This window comes from Euprymna scolopes, chromosome 36, assembly GCF_053919585.1.
Source record: "Euprymna scolopes isolate OS-2025 chromosome 36, ASM5391958v1, whole genome shotgun sequence".
Lineage (NCBI taxonomy): Eukaryota > Metazoa > Mollusca > Cephalopoda > Sepiida > Sepiolidae > Euprymna > Euprymna scolopes.
Window position 1 is genome coordinate 61,027,621 of NC_136517.1, and position 20,334 is coordinate 61,047,954.

The 20,334-nt window shown below is 29.9% G+C and overlaps 1 protein-coding gene across 2 annotated transcripts in view; it reads right to left on the bottom strand.

Moving 5' to 3' along the window:
• Positions 1-228: 228 nt before the first annotated feature.
• The window catches only part of LOC145260531 (copine-8-like), a 390,924-nt gene continuing 370,818 nt past the window's right edge, over positions 229-20,334 (bottom strand). For both annotated transcript variants that reach the window (XM_080118735.1, XM_080118734.1), the window contains 7 exons: positions 15,950-16,105; positions 14,724-14,796; positions 12,940-13,067; positions 11,905-12,007; positions 11,399-11,456; positions 5,954-6,027; positions 229-956 (listed from right to left, as the gene is read on the bottom strand). In XM_080118735.1, coding sequence (XP_079974861.1) covers positions 798-956; positions 5,954-6,027; positions 11,399-11,456; positions 11,905-12,007; positions 12,940-13,067; positions 14,724-14,796; positions 15,950-16,105 — 751 coding nt within the window. In that variant the 3' untranslated portion in view covers positions 229-797. The remainder of the gene's footprint in view (positions 957-5,953; positions 6,028-11,398; positions 11,457-11,904; positions 12,008-12,939; positions 13,068-14,723; positions 14,797-15,949; positions 16,106-20,334) is intronic.

Genomic DNA, 20,334 nt, shown 5'->3' on the forward strand with positions numbered 1-20,334 from the left:
CTCTGTTGCTGTGCAATAGCATGCGATTCAATTTTCTGTCAAAGGTACTTATCCAGAACCTAACAAAACTTCATGTCGGCATCTTTTGGCATGATTATATAAGCAATTGGAAAAGCTTACATGATTTCCAGAGACGACAAAGCAAAATTGTAAAACAAGAAAATAGTTATTGTAAATGTAAATGTAATTATATGAAAAACAATTTTCCAAGAAAAGTAAACATTTTGCTTTTTGTTGTTTTTTTTTTTACTTAAGAGAAAAAACTTACAAATAAATGTCTTTTTACAACCGAAAATAATTATAAACAATGAATTTTTCTTTTCCAAAGAAAGTTATGTGTTTTAACATTTTTGTTGATGCTAAATCTTTTGAGTTCTTTTTGTTGGGGATTAGGGGGAGTTTTTTCCGTTGCTAAATCTTTATGGAAGAGTGCTTTTTTTTTTTAACTGCACGAAGCACGCCTTCATTTGCGATTAAAATTTTTTTTTTTATTGTTGCAATGACTTTCCTGATTCTATTAAAACTTGTCTGCTGACAACTGATTGGCTAATCGTGTCTGCATCTTCTGACTGCTTACTGTAACCTGCTGGAATATGATGACAAAAACTTGAGTCAGGTTCTAGACATAAGTACCATAAGAAATAATTATAAGAAATATCAAAATGAAAGAAGGTCAAATAAAATTTGACATGAAAATGATATGAACAAAAATGAATAAAGAAAAAAAATGTTCTAATGATTTGTTCTTTGATTTTGCTCTGTTGCTGTGCAAAAAAAAAAAAAAAAAAGCGTGCAATTCAATTTTCTGTCAGAGGTTTTGGTTCAATCCGATGTGCCTTCATGTAAGACAAGAATTGTTCTGGGATTTCTGCAAGAACCTCCTTAGCCAAATATGCTTGACTAACTTGCATGTTGTTACTGTACTGGCCACCAATGAACTCCCGAAATGGAACAAACTAAAAAAACAGGAGAGAAATTAAAAGATAAAATTAATGAAAATCATAAATTAAATGAATGCAGAATATTTTTTTTTAAATTAACAAAAAATAGAATAGAGACAGCTTTAACGTTCGAGTGAAAGTACATCATTGATCTGTTTTTCTTATTTGTGTCTTAGCAATATTGTCGAAGGATTTTCGTATAGACTGCACAGAAAAAGTTGTTTATGTTGATGAAAAACAATGGAAGGTCTGCTTATTAGGAAAAAAACTTAGAGGAATAATAAGGAAAAGTTTGAAAGCTATATAATGCTTAGGGTTAAGGTTATTATTATTATTATTATTATTATTATTATTATTATTATTATATATTAATATGATAGCGTATGTGTTCTTTTATATGTCACGCTTTTTGGCAAATTTCATTGGTTCAGATTTAAGAGCACACCCGCTATCATATTAATATATAAATTATACTAAATGTGAGTTAATGAATTTGGTGAGTATTTAATGAGATTCCAGGCATAATCTCCTCCTTTTTTTTGAGTAGGCGGATGATAGTTTGACGTGTTTATTTCCGGTGATGACGTTATTATCCTCTGTTAAAAAAGATGCATATAATATATTTAAGACATAAGATGTCATATTCCAAAAATCATATGGATGTACTGCTAATTCCAAAAATCAGGTAAATGGATCAATGCACGCTAGGGGCTTATTTGTAACATTTCAAAAATCACGTAAATATATCAAGTAATTCTGAGTTCATATTTTCATCCTTAATGTCCTCATGGCAGTAATTGCAAAAACTTTTCTTAAGGAGCTGGGAGATTTATGTCACTGGAATGCTGAGACTGATACTACACTCAGAAATTCATGTTGAAGTAACGGTTGCCTAATCTCTAACCGTGTTAATGTTTTTATGTATTAATTTCAAAAAGCTGCTGAAACAGTTTATGATTTAAACATTACTTTATTTCAAGTATATATTTAACAGTGGGGTGGGGTATATGAAGCCAGGGTAATGTTTAAATCATAAACAGTTTCAGCCATTTCCGGGATGGAAATGGCTGAAACTGTTTATGATTTAAACATTACTTTATTTCATGTATATTTTTAACCATTGTATGAGGGATATGAAGGCAGCCCCGGAAATGGCTGCAACCATTTACGTTTTAGACATTACTTTATTTAATGTGTATTAATATACACAGTGGGGTAGGGGATAAGAAGTCAGCCCCGGAAATGGCTGAAACAGTTTACGATTTAAACATTACTTTATTACATGTATATTTTTAACAGTGGGGAGGTGGACATGAAGTCAGTCCCAGGATTGGATGAGATAAGTGCAAATATATACTAGCAGAATACTCAACGTCGCCCAGGATAAAATGAGATAGGTTGGAAACATATAGTAGCAGAATACCCAGCATCGCCTGGGATCGAATGATATAGGTGGAAGATATATACTAGCAGAATACATGGTGTCACCTGGGATTGGATAAGATAGGTGGAACATATATACTATGAGAATACCTGGAATTGATTGATGTGCTGGTAATAAAATAATAAGCCAAGGCAATATATCAAAGTTATTATTTTAGTAAGGATGAGGCGATAATGTGGGTTAAAATTATGAAAAATGATTGTTGAAATTAGTAAGATATCCAAGAATTATGAAAAATGATGAAATGTGAGTTCATTGATTGCTGTGTTTATAATGAAATAATCAACCCAGGCAATATATCAAAATTATTATTTTAATAAGGAGGGATTGTGCCTTTATTCATGCTGAACGCACACAGAACACCCAGCAGCAATATATTACATATGAAAGATGCCGCTGTCGAATTTTCACAGGTCCCGCTAGTTATTATTTTTAGTAGATAAATACAGGACTATTAATATGTATAAAGAAAAATATAAACATAAATGATACAGATACAGAGAGAATATTTTATTCGACTCCTTACTAACTACCGAATGTATATAATAATGGCTGCTATACGAGTTCCCCTCTTTTCTCTTCTTTGCAGTTGGGCATCATCTAATCTGCAAAAGAAAAAAGGAGTCAGGGTATTTACATTATACAGAGGATTCCTTTGGTTCGGATATGAACCCAAGAATCTTGAATGATGGAACTCCTTTCTTTGTCAAAGAGTCAGCAATTTGTAAGTTGATATCCAAGAGATCTCTTCAATTTCTTTTCTGTCAATCATTTCTCTTAAAATAGCCATCTCTATGCGAAGTCTCTTATCCAAAATTTGCATTAAGGAATGTACAGAATCATAGAGGCAGGAATTGTCTGTTTTACAGAAGATCTTAATGTTGTTGGTATTATCTTTCAGTTGTAGTCCTTCTAACAAAAGTTTTCGATAAAAAATGCAGGCTTCTGCCATGTCAACCATGGCTAAAGTTTCAGCAGTTTAAGTACTTTTGACAACTTTTCTAATACGTTTAGACTGCCAGGCAATGGGCATATACTTATCATTGCTTCCAACTAAAAAAGTATATAGCCTCCTTGTGAACCTCCATCTGTTAAATTGCCAAAAGAAGCATCACTGTATGCAACAATTTTTAGGTGTTCAAGGTTCCCCAAGTCTGGAATATCTATATGACATTTCTCTTTTTTTGCCTTTTTTACCACCTTGTTAGCCTGTTTTAAGCATTCTACATCTTCTTGTTTTAGCATTGAACTTAACTCGCTAACATCATAACTAAGATCAGGTCTGGTTTGGATGACTAACCAATTAAGTTGACCGATCAATTGTCTAGTTTCAGTAACCTCTGTTGACGATATTGCATCTTTCAAATTTCTGCCTGCTTCTAGTGGGATACACTTTAGCTTTTTGACATATTCGTCCTGTTCAAGTTAAACAGCATTCCCGTTTTTCTTTATACTTAATCTTATATACTGGAACTCAGCAACTTCCTCAGATTTGATCTTAAACAAGTGACGAATCCGGTCTATAACTCTGCCCTGAAAAATTTCTGAGCCTGTGAAGCAAAAATCATCAACATGAGTAGCCATAATACCATGCAGCTTGTTTCCAAAGTTCCATGTGAATATGGCTTGATCATATTTTGAAACCACTGCTCCTGATTTCAATAATTCTTCTTTGAGTGTCAGGTACCAGAACCTTGATGCATCAGTCAATCCATATCAACACATTTGGAGAGTTTCCAAATATATCTTGGAAGTATATTGGCTTCTTTGGGAGGATGCAAATAGATCAATCGGTCTAACTCTTTGCTCTGTAAAAATGCTGTTTTTATGTCCACTGACTTACACACCCAATGGTTAGATGACATTATAGCCAAAGCTATGCGTAAACTTTCTTTAGAGCAAGTTGGAGAATCATTTCTTATGTTGCTTGCATCCCTTTCCTGAAAGCCTCTCGCCACAAGCCTAGCTTTATAGACCTTTTTGCCATTGACATTTTTATTTGTGTAAACCCATCTTGTGGATATTTTGGGTTGGCCCTGGTCAGGCACTTGGGTGTACACTTTATTTTCAACCCAGCTTTGGAGTTCGTTTTCTCTTGCCATTTCCAGGTCGTGATTAAAAGAGGAAAACTGAATTCTCTCTACAATGTGACTATCATGTGTCATCGCTGACATTGATGTCAGTATCATTGAGTGATGGGACAATGGGAGGGGATGGGTGATGGGGATGTAGAACTTGTAGATATGCAGCTTCAGTGTTCTTCCTTTCCTGTACCACTTCTTCATGCTTTGCTTCTGCAGCAGTTTGTCTGGCTCATGCATGTGGTTCATGTGTATTAGTCTCTGCATTCAAGGGTTTTCCTTAATATTTCAGCCGTTTTCATTATTGTTAGTCGTTGTATCTTTGCAGTCATTCCTCTGATTCCAATTTCTCCCATCTTTTTTCAAAGTTTTTCAGAATCGTTCCTAGTACTCCTACTATTATAGGTATTATTTTGATTTTCTTCATCATCCAAATCTCTTTCAGCTCTCTGCTTTGTTTGGATAGGTTTATCCGTTTGTATGTCTATGTCCCATAGGATTTTGTGGTTCTCGTTTTCGAGTACTGTTGTGGTCTTATGCTTGTACCATTTGTCTGTGCGTTCAAAATACAGTTGTTTGCATAATTTCCAGTGTACTGCCCTTTCAACTTGGTCGTGCCTGTTTTTGTATTCCTTTATATATATTTTTATTCGAGTTTGCTGCATTCACTTACTATATGGTTTATCGTTTCGTTTCTTTGTCTACAGAGTCTGCATTTGCTGTTTTCTTGTGTTTTATCTATCCTTGCTTTGATATGGTTGGTTCTTATCGAGTTATCTTGTGCTGCAGTTATTAGGGATTCCGTTTCTCAGTTTACATGTCCTTTTCGCATCCATGTTCAAGTATTTTCGTTATTCTCATCTTTTATCATTCTTATGAATCTTCCGTGTAGTTGTTTCTCTTCCCATTTTTCTTTTCTCATTTTGTCATCTGTCTCACTGTTTTCTTCTTATTATTTTATTATTGTTGTTGTTATTATTATTATAATTATCATTATTCTTATTATTTTGATGATGATGATGATGATGACGACGACGACGACGACGATGATGATGATGATGATGATGATGATGATGATGATGATGCAAAACAGTCTTTTCTTCAGTTAAAATTTTAGAAATAAAGGACGGTCATTTTTGTCTAAATTTTTAGGTCCTTGTCATACTGCCTTCATCTTCATCCATACTCTAGAATGTGAGTCTAAGATTGTGCAACGTTTGGTTTCCTATAAATGCTACCTTTTGCAGACGCAAATACAAACGGTGTCTATTGTTCACCGAGACAGAAAGACTCTAATCTAAATTAACACATAAAATAAGTCTTTTTTGTCATTTATAAAAAAATATAAAAATAATTCTGAAATTTCAAATCTATCATCGTCAGCTAGTGTCTTGTCGGTGCAGATTATAATGAATGATTTGTTGGAGTTGTGAATTGATACTTCTAATCGTTACCAAACAATGGAATCGTTTGACTTTTTTACTTACTTGGACGATATCTCTCTGGGCAACTTGTTGTCCAGAACGCAGTAATCCATCATCTGAATCCAGGATATTCATGGCTATTAAATAGATGATTAGTAAAAAGCTTCAAATTATATTTTATAACATGTGCTCATTATTTTGTTTATTATTTATATTTTGTTTAAAAAAAAATATCTAATATACAATAGCATAGAAAACATATCTAATATATAATAGCATAAAAACAAATATCTAATATACAATAGCATAAAAAACAAATATCTAATATACAACAGCATAGAAAACATATCTAATATACAATAGCATAAAAAACAAATATCTAATATACAATAGAATAAAAACAAATATCTAATATACAATAGCATAAAAAACAAATATCTAATATACAATAGAATAAAAAACAAATATCTAATATACAATAGCATAGAAAACATATCTAATATACAATAGCATAAAAACAAATATCTAATATACAATAGCATAAAAAAAATATCTAATATACAATAGAATAAAAAACAAATATCCAATATACAATAGCATAAAAAACAAATATATAATATACAATAGCATAAAAACAAATATCTAATATACAATAGCATAAAAAACAAATATCTAATATACAATAGCATAAAAACAAATATATAATATACAATAGCATAAAAACACAAATATCTAATATACAATAGCATAAAAACAAATATATAATATACAATAGCACAAAAAACAAATATATAATATACAATAGCATAAAAAAACAAATATCTAATATACAATAGCATAAAAAAACAAATATCTAATATACAATAGAATAAAAAACAAATATCTAATATACAATAGAATAAAAAAACAAATATCTAATACACAATAGCATAAAAAACAAATATCTAATATACAATAACATAAAAACAAATATATAATATACAATAGAATAAAAAACAAATATCTAATATACAATAGCATAAAAAACAAATATCTAATATAAAAAAGAATAAAAAACAAATATCTAATATACAATAGCATAAAAAAACAAATATCTAATATACAATAGCATGAAAAAACAAATATCTAATATACAATAGCATATAAAAACAAATATCTAATATACAATAGCATAAAAACAAATATATAATATACAATAGCATAAAAAACAAATATATAATATACAATAGCATAAAAAAAATATCTAATATAAAATAGCATAAAAAACAAATATCTAATATACAATAGCATAAAAAACAAATATATAATATACAATAGCATAAAAAACAAATATGTAATATACAATAGCATAAAAACAAATATCTAATATACAATAGCATAAAAAACAAATATCTAATATACAATAGAATAAAAAACAAATATATAATATACAATAGAATAAAAAACAAATATATAATATACAATAGAATAAAAAACAAATATATAATATACAATAGCATAAAAAACAAATATATAATATACAATAGCATAAAAAACAAATATATAATATACAATAGCATAAAAACAAATATATAATATACAATAGCATAAAAAGCAAATATATAATATACAATAGCATAAAAACAAATATATAATATACAATAGCATAAAAACAAATATCTAATATACAATAGCATAAAAAATATCTAATATACAATAGCATAAAAAACAAATATCCAATATACAATAGCATAAACAAATATATCTAATATAAAATAGCATGAAAAACAAATATCTAATATATAAAAGCATTACAAACACATATCCAATAGACAATAGAATAAAAAAAATATATAATATAAAATAGCATAAAAAACAAATATCTAATATATAATAGCATTAAAAACACATATCTAATAGACAATAGAATAAAAAAATATATATAATATAAAATAGCATAAAAAAACAAATAACTAATATAAAATAGCATAAAAAACAAATATCTAATATACAATAGCATAAAAAACCAATATCTAATATACAATAGCATAAAAAACCCAATATCTAATATACAATAGCATAAAAAGCAAATATCTTATATACAATAGCATAAAAAACAAATATCCAATATACAATAGCATAAAAACAAATATATAATATACAATAGCATAAAAAACAAATATCCAATATACAATAGCATGAAAAAACTAATATCCAATATAAAATAGCATAAAAAAAAAATATCTAATATGCAATAGCATAAAAAACAAATATCCAATATAAAATAGCAAAATAAAAAACCAATATATAATATACAATAGCATAAAAAAAACAAATATATAATACACAATAGCAAAAAAAAACAAATATATAATATGCAATAGCAAAAACAAAACAAATATCTAATATAAAATAGCATAAAAAACAAATATCTAATAGACAATAGCATTAAAACAAATATCTAATATACAATAACATAGAAAACAAATATCTAATATAAAATAGCAAAAAATAACAAATATCTAATATACAATAGCATAAAAAAACAAATAACTAATATACAATAGCATAAAAAAACAAATATCTAATATACAATAGCATAAAAAACAAATATCTTATATACAACAGCATAAAAAACAAATATCCAATATACAATAGCATATAATACAAGACAACTAGGTAAAATATTTGTTCTAGGACAGGTTTATAATAATAAGTAATGCTATGATAACAGACTATTCTTTTCATTGTCTTAACGCAGTTATACACAATTAATCAACCGAGGATCACATCACTCTACATAAAAACATATAAGATATCAATGGATATCTACCTGAGAATCAAAACAAGGAAAAGAATATGCTGTTCTTCTAGCCCCAATAATAAAACATAAGATAACACCTCCTCCTCTGCAATAAAGACATGCCACCCATAGAATCGTTGACAAAATTCACAATACTTTCAGCAATTATTTTTATAAACTTCAGTCTATGCTTGAATTATCCAACTTTGAATCGTGAATGTCAATCAGTTTAGGAACCATCTTGGGTTGATTTGACAGATAATATCTTTGCGTCACCCTTTTTGTTTTTACATGGAGGTCACCACTTATCAAGGCCTGGCTCGGGGATAAGGGTTATTGCATGTACAGTAATCAATGGGATAATATCGTAGTAATCGTTAGTAATGGAGATTTGATAAAGTGTCTTACTTAAGGAGGCGGTTAACAGGAATTTGTTTATGTTGGACTTGAAGAAATCTAAGTTGTAGTCTGGTGGGAAACAGGCAAATGCAAGAGAGTTCCACAGGCGTGAACTTCTAAGAAAGAAGCTTTGTTCATGGAATCTACGTTTTCCCAGCGACCTTGGCAACAGACTTGATGTACGTGTTCCATTTCAGATCAGGAGTAAAGGTCAAACCCAGAAGCTTATCAAAACATGGAGCTTCCCCTAGTCGAGAGCCATCCATTTCAATTGATGCCAGATGGGGATCAGAACGTTGATGATGTAAAGATAGGAGCTTGGTTTTAGATGCATTTGTTGCAGACCAGGATATAAAATACCCTAACTCGCTACAAGAAAAAATAATGAAACGAATGGAATTGAATGGAAACAAAGACTCAATTGATGGATAAGATAAACGTGTCGTTTATTTACTGTTGAAAGAACAAATGTTTTAGATATAACATGTGTTCATGTAACCATCGTTCGTTGCGAGACTGGTGTTGTAGAAAGAAAAGGAAATGTGTGTTCATCTCAAGTTCGGGTCACTATCATTTGTTTGCGTGTGGGAAGAGAAGTGAGTAATGTAATAGAACGAGAAATAGCAGTCCATCGTGTAGACAAAGAAAAGGATAGAGGATTGACGTGTTCTCAGGGACCAGTAGTAGATAGAGAGAGAAAGAGTGAGAATGTGTACATACGGTCTGTTAGCTTTTTGCCCCACATAGTAGAAAGTGGTGTGAGGTACGCGCTGTCGGTCTGTAGATCGACCGGCTCGAAAGCTGGGCCGAAAAGGGTTAGAAACAGCTTGTCTCTTCCTTTTATACTTGTTTCCGGTGGTCTTTTGCGCATGTGTGGATTTCCTTTGGAAGGGGAAGTGACGTTGTCCTTGTGTGAATATATGTACGTGTGTGGACGTGGGCGCGTATGTACGCGACAAGTAATATAGCTTGAAATGTGAACGTGTTTTTGTGTGCGAGACTAGAAAAGGCTCACACACCTTAAAAGTAACCAGACCTACATACTTTTACTTGTTATTGTGGCAGTTGGTATGGCTCCATCCAGAGAATTTGTCATGTCCTGAATACTGACCAGGCATGATGGTTCATCGCAGCAACAACTACATGAGTTAGCAAATCACGGTTCCAGTAGTAAATCCCATAAAGACGAGAATGTTGGATGAGCTCGGTAACATGTGTCACTGTTATAAGCCACGTTTTCAGCTAAACTCTATACCGTTTTCTCAACCTTGAGGAGAGGCTGACTCAATGGCTTTATGAATAAAATCATCTAGATGATGATGAAAGATGAGACCAAACCAGCAAAGACATCTCAAGAGAGATAAACTTGCTGCGGAGACGATATATTGCAGCAAGAATGAACGACATTTCAGACGAACTGTTATTAGCAATCACAAAGTATGCGGCATGAATACTAGTGATCGAACACTTCAAACTGTAGCAGGTCGCTTGCTCTTCACAGCCAATAGAATTGTGTGGAGCTTTATAGATATATAAGATAAGGCCACAGATAAAAATCTGATTAGTTCAAGTTCAGTGAATGCAAAGTCTATTCAGGATTGCACTTCCTACTGACGATCACTAGAGTGTCCTTCCATATAATTAAAAGGTTCACACCTAATTATTTCATTTAGGGCAAATACTGATGATTTATTACTTCTACTTCTTTTTCATTATTTAACTTTATTAAAATTCACGGCACACATCACCTTTAGACATGATGAACACATAAAACCATTGCTGCTATTTTTACATGTATGTGCTTCCATACTTTACATTTATAGAAAGGATTCAGATTTCAGTACACATACTTTTTACTTGATATTTTTTCACACTTTGGAGAATTGATTTTTTTTCAAACAAAGTTGTTTGGGGTCATATTAACAGAATTAGGACAGAGTTAGCCGCCCATAACAACTGATTTCTTCAAGGTTTAATTAACGGTATAAATTACTTTCTAATTGGCCGACGTCTTCATAACAATAATTTAGCTTCAAAAAATTAAATCAATGACTTCTGAGCAACGCATAGTAGGGACATTATTTTGAAAGTTAAAAAGAATAAATTTGCACAATTTAAATTTCAATATTTTCTAGAAAGATTTAAAATTAATAACAGTTTGGATTCCTTAATTTTCCTGGGAAACATCAGTCCTGCCATATTGTGACGGAGTTTGATAAAAAAATACTTCTTTTATAATCCAATTTTTATCTTTATTTTATAAACATATTTTTTCTTGTTAAGAAATATTGTCAATTACTACTAAAAGTGTTGCTTGAATAACTTACCCTCAAAATCTGCACTACCAACTCCGACAATAATGATTGACATTGGTAAATATGATGCCTAGAAAAAAGAGACAAAAAAAGAGTTCGTTTTAGTCAAATTATTTGATTCATGTTATCAATACCGGAATATTTAAAACAGAAAATGTAAGCCAACATTACGTTTTAGCAGATATTAAACTAAAATTGGTCATTAATTAATCTCTCATCTGGAATGACTGTCACCATGTAAAAGATGACTAATCTTTATTAATCCCTAACTGTGTATCGAACTGATACCATAATACTTAGTTTGCTGCACCTTAGTAAAGGTCCATAAAAATTTCAGCCAAATTGAACTAGTAGTTTCTGAGAAAACGTGTAACGGACAGACAAACAAAGAGAAAAATAATATAGACAGTTTTTATGTATGTAAGTTACAAATGATTACGTAATGTAAAATGAATAGTTTTTTTTTTGTTTCTTCTTTTTTGTAAGTTATGTGTTGGGCAAACAAGAATCCTGCTGACCTGAACAATTGAACGAATCGTTTGGTTCATGTCCGTTATGACACCATCTGTGATAATCAGTAAAACAAAATAGTGGGAGCCATCTTGAACGCTGGAAGCAAATCTGAAAGAGAAAAATCCAAAGTTTATCCAAGCCATCAATACAGGATATCCATTTAACTTCTGATCCAAAAAAATATCATTATTACAGATTCTAACGAACAATCAATGAAGACAATATTTCTCAGTGTGAATTCGAATTTCTATTGCATCAGGGTTAACAGAGAAAAAGGAAAGAGGGAAAACTCCAACAAATATTAAGTAAGGCATTTTTTACTTTAGGATGACAAATTGTCAGCTCAAGGGAGATAATTATTTCAACTGAAAAATATGTGAATCAATTAATATTCCGATTCACTTTCTTCCCCACGAGGACAGAGTTAGACACAAGGTCGGTTTTTAATGTGGAGAAAATCTAGCACCCCTCCAAAAGGGCACTCTGGATAGGAGAAAAATAAAAATTGTCTCAGTCATGAAGGATTTCTCCTTTACTGACCGAGAACAGAAAAGATGAAATGTAGCATCAGAACAAATACTACACTATGATCTTGTAATGTTAACCGAATTTCTTTTGACACTAACTCCAAGTCTAGGTGACAAGGTCGTAAAACCACTCATTGTTTTGGCCAATTACAAGTGGTTTTATGACCTCATCACTTGGTCTAGGATTAAAAATAAAAATATGGTTAACATTAATTGATAAATATTTTTCATGCAACATTTATCTTATCGTTATAGGTTTTCTATTTCTTAAAAGTTAATTTTTTTTACATAAAAAATATGGATGATTTCAATTTTTTATTGATTAATTCCTTTCTTTGTTAGATGTATTATTTTGACTGAAATGGGTTTTAGCATTCTAAAATAAGTTAAGATATAATAATTTGACACTCTAAAGTAAAAAAAAATGGTCCTAAGTAATCCCTTACTAATGTACTCAAAATTTGATCAAATGTTTCTTCATATTTAGAAGATAATAAGAAAATAAAGGTTTACTTAGCCACGTGGTTGATGACAGGGGAGAAGTTTGTCGGTCCGTACAGTTGCACCCGTTGCAGTGAGTCATAGTAGGCCTGCAGAATACCTTGGATGCCATTACAGTAGGGATTAACTGCATTACAATTCTGAAAATCAAATAATAGAAACTATAATACAACTAGAATACTACCCATAAAAAATGTGAGGATACTTATGCATGAATCAATGCTTATACTAAGAACAAGAACATTGGTACACTTTTCCAAAATATAATAATCTTTCATTGATCAATTTAGCATTAGTCCATAATCTAGTTAATGCTAAACTTCTTTTTGGCCATCAGTATGAATTTAGGCAAGCACTTTCTACTGCGAAAATCCTAATGGTCATCTCTGAACATATATACCATGCACTTAAAATGCCAGTTAACTCACATAGGCTGTCTTAATATTTATATATATATATAATTATATATATATATATATATATATATATATATATATATATATATATATATATATATGTATATATATATATATATATATATATAATGAATGAATTACAAAAGTCTATATTCCAAATTTCACGATGTTGACCATCTTACAATTTATTCCTTTAATTCAGTTGACACTTGCAATTCTTCACAGTATCTGTTTCGTAATACAAAATCAATCACTTAACTATTGTAGTGAATCTTTTGCTCTTAACTAATCAGAAGAAACAGCAACAATCAAGCCACCAAAAGGAAATAAAATTTTCGGATTTTTTTAATCATGTCCAAATGCATTTTATTCGAGAAAGCAAGTTGATTCAGCAATTGCTGAGATTAGATTTGGGATTACTGACAAAAAATTAAAATTAAAAAAAAATTATCTTTTACATAGTTTTCAAGGTTAAAAAATTTCCACAACTATATATATATATATATATATATGTGTGTGTGTGTGTGTGTGTATGTGTGTGTGTGTGTATTATTGTGGTGTTTAATTACTGTTCCCACTTTATTTACAAACTCGAATACACTGTCGGTAGAGGCTGACACTCCTTGAAATACAGCACGACCATGCATGCTAAAATAGCAACGACCTTTTTCAAGTTTTAAAGAAAAAATAAACACAAGATAAAAACAATAAACTTTTATTTGTGGACCAAGATTAAGATATATACAAGTAATAAACACCACAAACATTTTTACCTGAAAGTAATTATTGAGGACAACTCACAAACTATGAGAATGCAATGCACACTCCATTCTCTACTATTGCCTGTCCCTTGGACCTCCCCCCCCCCACCTTCAGCATGTCACTCCAATTCTGGCACTTTAATTCTGGCACCTGCTTTGACTCCAGCAGCTTCCAGCGACTTTAGCGACCGCAGCTCACTCCAACAACTTCAGCAGCTCCAACTCACTTCTACAGTTCCAGCCACCAGTTCTACTGCCCACTGACGTCAAGCTACCAGTTTCAGTGCCCGTCAACGTCCAGTACTACATCGATGCCCTGTCTTGTCTGTATGATTTAGACCAACCTAAAACACATCATCCTACCTCAAAGAGGTAAGAAAAAAAATATCCATCCTGATACTCTATCTCCATTGCGATATGATTTACCGTTTCCTTTTGCATAACATCTATCGTCTTTAACCGATCACTTTTGTTTGTCATCCCACTTTGCCTTGGCTCTATTTTACTAGCTGTACAGGCAATTGGTACTTTCCTCCTTTCGACCCTCTGCAACAATGTTTATGCACGTATCCATACATATATAGAATATTTAAAAAGAAAAAAAGATGATGTCACTAACCAATGCAAATTCATGTGAAACACTGCCATCTGGTAATCGTGCACCAAATCCAAGAGTTGGAAACATTTTATCACTACAAGATATAACATATTATAAAAAAAATATACATAAATATAATAAATAAATAAATGCATATAAATATATATGAACAGAAAAGCGAGACAAATATCAGATAGTATAACAAAAATTAATGAATTTAAAAATTTGTGTGAAATCGATTTTGCTTAAGTTCATATGATGCTGCAAGACATTGTGTATCTTCTTCATTCGAAATACAAAAAAAAAAAAAAAAACTGTTTATATCAGTGGTAACAGCCCAGATGAACGAGGAAGATACTGAGAGTTAAAGATCAAAATTCAAAAGAGAAAAGAAAAATAGAAAAGGAAGTGACCTTTCACCATATCAGGAGACACTTCTTCAACTGTATTAAATATTGAATTTATTAACAAAAAAGTTTGAGTGAATGAGGGCAAGATAGATTTTCGATATATTATATGCCGAGATCATTTTTGTTTCTCTTTCTAAGCACAACTGAATTCATAAGACATGTTTGATACTTTTATACACAATTGTTAAGAAGTAAATCATACAAACTTACACTTGTTTTGTAATTTCTGCATAATTGAAGCATTATGAAAATTTAAATTAATTTTCTTAACATTATGACAAGAATTTGTTGATTTAAAATTTTAAGAAGATCAAATTGTAGTCAACAGGGAAGCATTTCCTAGGTAATGTATTCCATAGTCGGAAACCCTTGAAAAGAAACTTTGTCTATGGAAAGTTTGTTGGATACTAAGCATTCGGAAAATTTTTCCATTGTTGTAGTAAGGCGAGTTCTTGCTGAGAATGTCTTACAAGAAGGAATCAAAGATTGTTATAATGCCGGATAATTTATCCAATACTTATGTTTGAAATGGCATTTTTTTTTGGTCTGTCACATCAATGTTTGAAATGGCATTTTTTTTTGGTCTGTCACATCGATGTTTGAAATGGCATTTTTTTTTGTCTGTCATATTTATGTTTGAAATGGCATTTTTTGGGTCTGTCACTGTTTGAAATGGCATTTTTTTTGTCTGTCACATTTATGTTTGAAATGGCATTTTTTGGGGTCTGTCACATTTATGTTTGAAATGGTATTTTTTTTGATCTGTCACATTTATGTTTGAAATAATATTTCTTTTGGTCTGTCATATTTATGTTTGAAATAGCATTTTTTTTTTACCTATCGTAATCTTGGATGATTTCTCCAACTGCATGGATCGCTGCAGCATACTGATTCATTTGGTAAGGGTTGTAGTAATGAAGAGATGTTGGGTTGGTTGGGTTGCCATTTGACGCAGTGAAATCAATAGCAACTGTAAAGTTTAATTGTGTTCGTCTGCAAAAAAAAAAAGAAAAAAAAGTTGATCCACATCAACGAGTAAAAAACAAATGTCGCACAGGGCACCGATTCTGAGCACTGCTGATTGTTTCCCCTTGATTGTGCCTAAAAGGAAGAAAAAAGATTAAGAACACCACAGTTGTCCAATCTCTCTTGTGGAGCTCCCATAAGATGGAGAATCTAGGTATCCTTAGTTATCTTAAAGGTAAAATAAGAACACAATATCTTATTATTTTGTATAATTTATGTTGCTTGTCTTTCATAATTAACAAATATAATAAACATGTTAATCATATTGTTGATTTTACCCTTTCACTTTAATGATGGATATGTATGGAATATACGTTTACTATATGAAATACTATGAAACATGTATGCTAACTATTCTGGCTAGGAATACTATTAAAATGGAGGCATTTCTTCGCCATCCAATAATACACTAGCTGCTGCTTATGTTATTCATACAAGAAAACATTTCTACATTTCTATGTGTACATCATGTTTCATATAAAAATACACTTGATTAGCAGATATGTTAAATTATTTGTAGGCAAAATAATTTTTTGTTCATCTGCCTAATTAAAATGTGTTCATTCAACTTTCCTAATTAAAATGTGTTCATTCAACTTTCCTAATTAAAATGTGTTCATTCAACTTTCCTAATTAAAATGTGTTCATTCAACTTTCCTAATTAGAATGTGTTCATTCAACTTTCCTAATTAAAATGTGTTCATTCAACTTTCCTAATTAAAATGTGTTCATTCAACTTTCCTAATTAAAATGTGTTCATTCAACTTTCCTAATTAAAATGTGTTCATTCAACTTTCCTAATTAAAATGTGTTCATTCAACTTTCCTAATTAGAATGTGTTCATTCAACTTTCCTAATTAGAATGTGTTCATTCAACTTTCCTAATTAGAATGTGTTCATTCAACTTTCCTAATTAAAATGTGTTCATTCAACTTTCCTAATTAAAATGTGTTCATTCAACTTTCCTAATTAAAATGTGTTCATTCAACTTTCCTAATTAAAATGTGTTCATTCAACTTTCCTAATTAAAATGTGTTCATTCAACTTTCCTAATTAAAATGTGTTCATTCAACTTTCCTAATTAAAATGTGTTCATTCAACTTTCCTAATTAAAATGTGTTCATTCAACTTTCCTAATTAAAATGTGTTCATTCAACTTTCCTAATTAAAATGTGTTCATTCAACTTTCCTAAAGCTACATAACTGTAAGGGATGATCTACAACAAAGTACTTCTCTCGAGTTACATTTTCCCATAAAAAAGCAAACAAACGTGTTTAGACAATTTTCAAAAGCATATACAATTGTGGCAACTGATTCTGGTGGCACATCGGTTCTGAGTATCACTTATTGTTTTTCCTTGATTGTTCCTGAAAGGGACCAGAGAATACAAAGAATTAACCAATGTCAGACCTCTCCTGTGAGGTTCACAGAGAATGAAGAATATAGGTCTCCTTGGTATTTTGAAGATAAAGTAAAAATTAAATTTCTTTTTATTCTTTTGTGCAAGACAAGTTGCTTGTATTACATAATTGTAAGAAATGTTTTAATCGTCTTGTTTTTTTTTGTTCTAAAGAATGTTTTGAATATATGTATAGTTTATATATGAACTATGAAATCAAACAACAATGGTAATACACAAATATTTGTATGAACTTGTGTCATATTATGTAATAAAAACAAACGCCAACAACTTATGTGCTCAACAGCATCATACTTTCTCATGTTTTATTCATAAACCGCCAGAAGGATGTCACTTCAAACTGATTGTTAGTCAACACTTTTATCCGTTGTGCTATGTGTTCATCCAAAGGCTCAATTCTCCCTACAAACGATACTAACTAAGAATAAGACAAATAATACTTACTTCAGATTTCTATGTGGTCATGGTTGATGGAATGAAACAATTTACCCCCGCGAATTTAAAAAAATGATTCAGTAAAAAATATCTTATTCCTAAAGATTCCCGAGTTTGAAAATATGCAGCTGAAGAAGGCTCAAGATTGGCCAAAACATCGTGAAAATTAAAGATGAGAATAGCAGTCCGAATAATCGAAATCATGTAAATTATCAATCCTCATCTTAAAAATCTTGAAACAATGCTGACTAGTCGTTCTAATTATAAAATAAATATAATTATAAAATATAATTATAAAATATAATTATAAAATATAATTATAAAATATAATTGTAAAATATAATTATAAAATATAATTATAAAATAAATATAATTATAAAATATAATTATAAAATATAATTATAAAATATAATTGTAAAATATAATTATAAAATATAATTATAAAATAAATATAATTATAAAATATAATTATAAAATATAATTATAAAATATGATTATAAAATATAATTATAAAATATAATTATAAAATATAATTATAAAATAAATATAATTATAAAATATAATTATAAAATATGATTATAAAATATAATTATAAAATATAATTATAAAATATAATTATAAAATATAATTATAAAATATAATTATAAAATAAATATAATTATAAAATATAATTATAAAATATGATTATAAAATATAATTGTAAAATATAATTATAAAATATAATTATAAAATATAATTATAAAATAAATATAATTATAAAATATAATTATAAAATATAATTATAAAATATAATTGTAAAATATAATTATAAAATATAATTATAAAATAAATATAATTATAAAATATAATTATAAAATATAATTATAAAATATGATTATAAAATATAATTATAAAATATAATTATAAAATATAATTATAAAATATGATTATAAAATATAATTATAAAATATAATTATAAAATATAATTGTAAAATATAATTATAAAATATAATTATAAAATAAATATAATTATAAAATATAATTATAAAATATGATTATAAAATATAATTATAAAATATAATTATAAAATAAATATAATTATAAAATAAATATAATTATAAAATATAATTATAAAATAAATATAATTATAAAATAAATAAAATAAAATAAATGTGAGAATTTTTCAGGAAAATCTTTATGAGCAAAATTTAATTTGAATTTTCAAAAAATAAATTAACATTTATTATAAATTTATTTTTTAATTCTTAATGAAGTCTGACAATCGTAAATCGAATAAGTACAATTGAGTTATCTCCCTTAGTTGGCTTCAGAGTGATATCCCTTAGATTCTATCAGACGTTATCCATCAAAACTATTTTACCATTCGTTCACAACCGATAAACAAATATATTTGTCCTCATAATTTAAAAATACAGGTGTCGTTCTGTTTTTTTTTCTTCTTAAATATTGCTTGATACAGTTTATTCCAGTTTGTGGGAAGTTCTAGGGAAGAAATGATTGTTAGCTTCCAACTGGCGGATTTAAACAAACAAACAAAAAATTTATTACATTTTCACCCCAAACAAGGCACATTGTTGCCACTTTGATGTAGGGGGCTACTATCAGGGACATAAGCTACAGGGGTACTATGTGGGGAGTTGGGCAGCAAGATGTCGGTTCACGTTACACTTGTACTTCTGCATGACAGTACAGTTGGGGAAGCAGGAACCCGGAAGGGAATTCCAAAGTCTAGCGGTTCTGGCGAAGAAACTACTGGAGTAGAAAGCTCTCTTACATCTAGGGATCTCTACTGTGAAGGGGTGGGATTTAGCTGCTTGTCGGGTTTGTCGGGGGTATTTACGTCGAGGGGTACAAGTGCTTGCAGTTCGTTGGAGCATTCACCATTAAAGTACTTGTAGAACAGGCAGAAGGATGCTACATTTCATGAAGAGGCTGAAGCTTAGATGACAGTTTAGGACCTGTCAGGTTGGCGACTCTCTTTTGAACCCAAATATGACAACAATACTCCATACATGGGCGAATGGTGGCCTTATAGAGGTACACGATACTTTCGGGTGTTAGTAGCTTTCTAGCATGGTAGAGAGGACCTACCTTCTTCGCAGTGGTCCTGGCAATGCTCTCAATGTAATTGTTCCAACTCATATTTCCTGTGAACGTTAGGCTGAGGAGTTTAAAAAATGTACTTTCAGATAGAGTCTTCGGCCATTGCTATTGGTGGTAGAGAAGATTATAATCAAGTGATCTCCTCTGAATCATGCTGGCCAATAAAGAGAATCCAATTTTTGTTTCGAAAATAAAAATATTAAATTCCAACCAAAATTATTTTCTTTTATGGCTTGG